The sequence below is a fragment of the Cajanus cajan genome, chromosome 11, assembly GCF_000230855.2.
Source record: "Cajanus cajan strain Asha chromosome 11, NIPB_CcT2T_4, whole genome shotgun sequence".
Lineage (NCBI taxonomy): Eukaryota > Viridiplantae > Streptophyta > Magnoliopsida > Fabales > Fabaceae > Cajanus > Cajanus cajan.
Window position 1 is genome coordinate 6,372,978 of NC_138527.1, and position 7,182 is coordinate 6,380,159.

General features: G+C 47.4%; 1 protein-coding gene across 1 annotated transcript; it reads right to left on the reverse strand.

The window, feature by feature from the left end:
- Nucleotides 1-4,817: 4,817 nt before the first annotated feature.
- On the reverse strand, nt 4,818-6,959 carry LOC145953315 (uncharacterized). Its single transcript, XM_083067257.1, has one exon. It carries the CDS (start codon nt 6,957-6,959, stop codon nt 4,818-4,820), a length of 2,142 nt encoding a protein of 713 aa, XP_082923383.1.
- Nucleotides 6,960-7,182: the final 223 nt, after the last annotated feature.

The following is a 7,182-nucleotide window of genomic DNA, read 5'->3' on the forward strand; positions in this document are numbered from 1 at the left end:
TAGACCGGGGGCCGATAGAGCCTCCCTTTTTTAGAATGTAATGATATTGTCTCGTTTTGACTTGTGTCTTTAATACGTCTTCTTCATTCGAAGTACTTGTCAAATTTGCACGTAAGACTCAAGTAATAAGTAGCCGAATCGGTATTATTGTTTGTAAAAATGAAAAGAAACACTTGTATTCTGGAGCAAGACCGAGTGGAGTCCCTCGGAATTGCCTTGTCTTGCTAGCAAAATCGAGTGGAGTCACTCGGAGTTGCCTTGCTTTTTGAGGAAGACCGAGTGGAGGTCACTCGGACTTGCCTTGATTTGCTGGCAAGACCGAGTGGAGGTCACTCGAACTTGCCTTGATTTGCTGGCAAAACCGAGTAGAGGTCACTCGGAATTGCCTTGTCTTGCTAGCAATTCCGAGTGGAGGTTACTCGGAATTGCCTTGTCTTGCTAGCAAAACCGAGTGGAGTCACTCGGAATTGCCTTGCTTTTTGAGCAAGACCGAGTGGAGGTCACTTGGACTTGCCCTGATTTGCTGGCAAAACCGAGTAGAGGTCACTCGGAATTGCCTTGTCTTGCTAGCAATTCCGAGTGGAGGTTACTCAGAATTGCCTTGTCTTGCTAGCAATTCCGAGTGGAGGTTACTCGAAATTGCCTTGTCTTGCTAGCAAAACCGAGTGGAGGTCACTCGGGATTGGATTGTCTTGCTAGCATAACCGAGTGGAGGTCACTCGGGATTGGATTGATTCTTGGGCAAGACCGAGTGGATTCACTCGGAATTTGTGTTGATTCCTGAGCAAGACCGAGTGGAGGTCACTCGGAAATACGCTACTTATGAGCAAAACCAAGGGAGTCATTCGGAATGATGTTGCTTCTTGAGCAAGACTGAGTGGATTCACTCGGACTTGTGTTGCTTCTTGAGCAAGACCGAGTGGATTCACTCGGAATTGCGTGATTTTTCGAGGCACATCCTTGGCCAAGTTGATTAACTTGGGAGGGAAGCCTTTTGCGTGATTTTCCGAGGCACATCCTTGGCCGAGTTGATTAACTCGGGAGGGAAGCCTTTTGTGCGATTCCGAGGCACATCCTTGGCCGAGTTGATCAACTCGGGAGGGAAGCCTTTTACGTGATTTTCTGAGGCACATCCTTGGCTGAGTTGATTAACTCGGGAGGGAAGCCTTTTGCGTGATTTTTCGAGGCACATCCTTGGCCTAGTTGATTAACTCGGGAGGGAAGCCTTTTACGTAATTTTCCGAGGCACATCCTTGGCCGAGTTGATTAACTCGGGAGGGAAGCCTTTTGCGTGATTTCTTGAAGGCACATCCTTGGCCGAGTTGATTAACTCGGGAGGGAAGCCTTTTGCGTGATTTTCCGAGGCACATCCTTGGCCGAGTTGATTAACTCGGGAGGGAAGCCTTTTACGTGATTTTCCGAGACACATCCTTGGCCGAGTTGATTAACTCGGGAGGGAAGCCTTGTGATTTAAAATTCCGACAGGGCAGCAACAAACAATGAGATAAAGTGTACTTTATTGATATGTGCCTCGTTAAAAACCTTGTCGGCCAAAACCCCTTTTCACTTTTTTATAAGGGGAGAAAAGATCGATCAAGGAAAAGAGTGCAACTTGGAATTACATTATGATCAGATTACAACGATTAGCTGTAGTATGTCTTCAAGTGAGATGAATTCCATGTTCTGGGGATGATCTTGCCAGAAAGCTCTTCAAGTTTGTAGGCACCATTATCAAGGCTATGTCGAATCCGGAACGGGCCATCCCAATTTGCTGCCAACTTGCCTTCCCGTGGATTACGTCTTGTCGGTCCCAGAACTCTCCAGACTAAGTCTCCCTCCTTGAAGCTTCTCTTGGTGAGATTGGAATTGAATCTACGAGCCATTCGTTGCTTGCAAGCTTCGGCTATGATCTGAGCTTTGGTTCGTACTTCGTCAACCATATCGACTTCGGCTCGGAGCGATGCTTCATTGGTTGTCTCATCAAAATGTTGCCGCCGAAAGGAAGGTTCCCCGACTTCAACAGGGATCATGGCATCGGTGCCATATGTTAGCCTAAAAGGTGTTTCTTGAGTTGTGGACTGAGGCGTGCACCGATAAGCCCACAGGACTTCTAACAATTCTTCGGCCCAAGCTCCCTTAGCGTCACCCAATCGCTTCTTTAATTCAGTAAGTATCACCTTATTAGCTGCTTCGGCTTGTCCATTGGACTGCGGATGTTCGACCGATGTAAATCTGTGTTGAATGCCGAGATCTTGGATAAATCGATTGAGTTTTTGGTCGGTGAATTGCAAACCATTGTCGGTTATGAGAGCATGTGGAATGCCGAAACGAGTAATGATGTTCTTCCACAAGAACTTCTGAACATTAGCGACTGTGATGCTGGCGAGTGGTTCGGCCTCGACCCATTTTGTGAAATAATCCACAACGACCAATAAAAACTTGCATTGGCCTTTAGCTATCGGGAATGGTCCGAGTATATCCATTCCCCATATTGCAAACGGCCATGGCGAGCTTATACTGTGTAGTTCTTCAGCCGAGGCATGGATAAGATTGCCATGTTTTTGGCATGAAAGACAACGCTTGACGAACTGCATGCAATCGCTTTTGAGAGTTGGCCAGTAAAAACCTACTCTAAGCACTTTCATAGCTAGCGTCCTCCCTCCCGAATGAGATCCACATATGCCCTCGTGAACTTCTCTCAAAACATAATCCGCCTGTGCCGTATCGATGCATTTCAAAAGAGGCACCGAGAAACCCCTGCGATACAACTGTCCCCCAACAACCGAATACCTGGCCGCTTGAGTTCGGAGTTTTTTGGCAGCCGCATTGTCAGATGGTTCCTTGCCAAGCTCCAGGTAGTCTATTATTTCCGTCGTCCAGGTGTGTGTAGGTTCTTCGATCGTCATGCATTCGATCGGTGTTACACTTGGAGTAGCAAGATCAAGGTGAAGTGTGGTTCGTAGCTGTCCGGGTTTCCGATTACTACTTGCTAACCGAGCTAACTGATCGGCCCTCTCGTTATGTTCTCTCGGCGTGTGTTTAACTTGGACATCCTCAAAAGTGCTGCGCATTCTCTGAAACAAGTGATAATATTTCAGTAGGCCTGAATCTTTCACCTGGAAATTGTCATTCACTTGTTCTGACACGACTTTCGAGTCGGTCCAACATATCAATCGTGTGGCCCCGATTTCTTGTGCGAGTCTCAATCCTGCCAATAGTGCCTCGTATTCGGCTTGGTTATTTGACGCTTTAAACGCGAATCGTAAAGATTGTTCAAGGGTTACTCCTGTCGGTCCCTCAAGAATTATACCTACGCCACTGCCTTGACTGTTTGACGAGCCATTCACGTGCATAGTCCATACGTCATTCTCGAAACGACCTTTCGGTTGCAATTCATTAACAAAATCAGCCAAGTATTGAGACTTGACCGAACCTCGTGGCTCAAAGCTGATATCAAACTCTGATAGCTCAATAGACCACGCCATCATCCGTCCTACAAGTTCTGGCTTTCGCAACACCTTGGCTATCGGGCAATCAGTTCAGATAATGACACGATGACTCTGAAAATATTGCCTGAGGCGCCGAGCGGTATGAATGAGCCCAAGCGCCATCTTCTCCAGAAGCTGATACCTGGTGTCGGCCTCCTATAACATTCGGCTGACGAAGTAGATAGGTTGTTGCTCCTCCTTTTCCTGAATCAGAACGGCGCTGATTGCGTCGTTTGATACGCACAAATAAACCACCATTGGTATCGCGGGATCGGGCTTGGAAAGAATGGGTGGCGAGCCGAGGCGCTCCTTCAAAGTCTTGAAAGCCTCCTCACAATTCTCAGACCATTCAAACTTCTTGATCTTCTTCAACAATCCTACAATGGGTTTGGCTACTTCGGCCAAACAGGGGATGAATCTTGATAGCGCAGTAAGGCGTCCTGCTAACTTCTGGACTTCCTTAAGGTTCTTGGGACTTACCATGTTGACGATTGCCATGCATTTATCAGGGTTGGCTTCTATGCCCCTTGCCGACAACATAAACCCGAGGAATTTTCCACTTGATACCCCAAACACGCACTTTTCAGGGTTCAAACGCATGTCATACCGGTGCAATTGTTGGAATACTTTAACAAGATCAACTACATGGCGGGCAATGTCGTGGGATTTAACAACCATGTCGTCAACATACACCTCCATGCTTCTACCGATTTGGTGTCGGAAGACTTTATTCATCAATCTTTGATAAGTTGCACCTGCATTTTTTAACCCGAAGGGCATGACCCGATAGCAATAATTGGCCGAATCAGTTATGAAAGCTATTTTTTTTTCGTCGCGGGGATGCATGGGGATTTGATTGTACCCCGAATAAGCATCGAGAAAGGTGAGGATTCTGTGGCCGGAGGCACCATCAACTAACCGATCTATGTTCGGGAGTGGGTAAGCATCCTTGGGACATGCTTTATTGAGATTAGTGTAATCAGTACACATTCTCCATTTTCCGTTCGGATTTTTCACCATTACCACATTTGCTAGCCAAGTGGTGTAGTGAACTTCCCGAATGAATCCTGCTGCTAGCAACTTGGTCACCTCTGCTTCCACTGCTTGCTTCCGTTCCGTTCCCATTTTCCTTTTACGCTGGGCAACCGGTCTCGCTTCGGCACAAATTGATAATTTATGACACATGATGTTGGGGTTTATGCCAGGCATGTCAGAAGGTGTCCATGCAAAAAGGTCTTTGTTTTTCATTATCGCCCGGTGCAAGATAGAACAGTCTTCTTCAGATGTGTCGGCACCGATGTATGTGACTTGAGCCGAATTCGAGCCGATCTATAGCTCTCTTTTTGACTCTACCGGCTCTACACGTTCCTCATCATTCATTCTTGGGTCAAGATCCCAGACTGGTTCTTCAACTGATGCTGAAGAGTTGACAACATGAACCCTTTTGGACTTTGATTTTCTTTCTATTGGAGCTACTTGCAAGCTAGCAAAATAACATTCCCGAGCAGCTTTTTGGTCGGCGTGGATGGTGATGATTTTCCCCTTGTCGGATGGGAACTTCATTGCTAGGTGCGGAGTTGACACAACAGCACCTAGCATATTCAACGATGGTCGTCCCAAGAGAATGTTGTAGGATGTATGAGCGTCTACCACGATGTATTTTATCTGAATCTCCCTGCTTTCCTGTTCGTCAAAACAAAAACGAGTGAAAAGCTTAATATACCCTTTGGTGCTCACCCTCTCCCCTGCAAAACCGACCAAAGGATCGTCATATGGGACCAATTCTCTTTCGGAAATACCCAATTGTTTAAAGGTATTCCAATACAAAATATCTGCCGAACTGCCTTGATCCACTAGCGTTTTCTTTACTATACAGTTGTGAATTTCCACGCTAATCACCATTGGATCATCTTGCTCAGGATCGATGCCTTGAAAATCAGCATCAGTGAAAGTTATTGTTGGTAATCGTCGGGGAGGTTTCCTATCCACATTATTGACCGAACGAATAGCTCTAAGGTGTCTCTTTCGGGCAGAAGATGTCGAGCCGCCACCCGCAAATCCACCTGCGATTGTGTTTATGACCCTTCGACGTGAAGGTGCCGAATCATCTTTCTTTTCTTGCGACCTACTTCGCTCGCGCCGAGGTCTATCAGACCGATCCTGCCCATGCCGATCATTGTGTCGATACTGGGACGAGGAGCGGGGACGATATGAAGCTGACCGATCCACAAAATTATGCAACTTGCCTTGCTTGACCAAATCTTCAATTTTATCTTTTAAGGCGGCACACTCTTCAGTTGAGTGTCCGCGATTTCGGTGATACCTGCAGGTTTTGCTGGTATCGGCGCGTGGCGGAGTGGAAGCTCTCTTTGGAACCACCAACACTTCTGCTGCCAAAGCTTGCTCTAGTATCGCGGCCCGGCTTGCATTAAGAGGGGTGTAATTGGAGTATTTGGGACCTCGCACGGGTCGGTCCCGAAGAGCTATTTCTTTGCCTCGCCCCTTGTATGTCTGTTCGATTGGCTTCTCGGGCTTGGCCGACTGGTCAGCCCGGGCCTGATTTCGAAATTCGGCCAACTCCTCCATTTGCATATATTTATCCGCTCTCCTGCGCAGGTCATTCATATCTGAAGGAGGTTTCTTGCATAGGCTATTGACGAATGACCCTGGTTTTAAAGCCGTCGTCAGGTGATGAAGTGCTACCGCCGGGTTAAGATCTCGGATTTCCAAGGCTGCCTTGTTGAACCGATCCATGAAAGTTCGAAGCGATTCTTTCTTATCTTGCCGAAGGCTAACCAACGACAAAGATGTCAAGCTATGAGGACGGCTTGTTGCAAAATGAACTGTGAATTGAGATGACAGAGTATTGAATGAGTCGATCGAGTTAGGGGGTAGCCGAGTGAACCAACTCAACGCCCTACCCTTGAGGGATGTGGGGAAAATGCGACACAATGCAGCATCATCCGTAGTACTTAGGGTTACCTGCGTAAGAAAAACATCAAGATGTTCATCAGGATCAGTGGTACCATCATACTTATCAATGGGTAAAGATTTCCAATTGTCCAAAAGAGAGAGCTGCATTATGGAGGGGGTGAAAGGGTCTCGGTGTGAGCCGATAGTTGTCAAATCTGCGGGCCGACCGACAGTGGGTAAGGCCGAAGGGTGCTTTTCAGGTGCTACTGCCGAGGCACGAGGGACCGATGTATGGATCGTATGGGACTGGTGCGACCCTTGAGTTTGCGTATTGGTGACCTGAGTAGGTTTCCATGAGGTGTCTTGATTCCTTAGTGCCTCATTCTCAGCTTTCAAGGCCGAAAGCTCCCTAGCATCTTTTTCTCGCTGTTGTTTCATAGCCTCCATCTCTTGTTTCATTAGACGGACGGTTTCAGAAAGGTTGGTTTCGTCCACCACCTCGACATGTTCTTCTTCGTGTTGCTGATCTACCGTGTTCATCCTCCTTGTTATCGCCATTGTCTTGCTCGATTAATCTCTAAGATCGTCTCGGTTCGGCCCCACGGTGGGCGCCAAATGTACCTGTCTGATGGGCACACTAAGTCTTCTAGTAGTCCGAAGGCCGAACGAGACTCCCGACCCAGTAATCCGATACGCGGAAGAGGGGGTTGGTACCTGCAAAAGGCACTCCAACGCTCAAGTCAGGACAAGCTCGAATCTCTAGGATAGTTAATGAACAGTG

Coding starts and splice junctions, on each gene's coding strand:
- LOC145953315 (XM_083067257.1), bottom strand. CDS start 6,959: ATGGCGATAACAAGGAGGATGAACACGGTAGATCAGCAACACGAAGAA.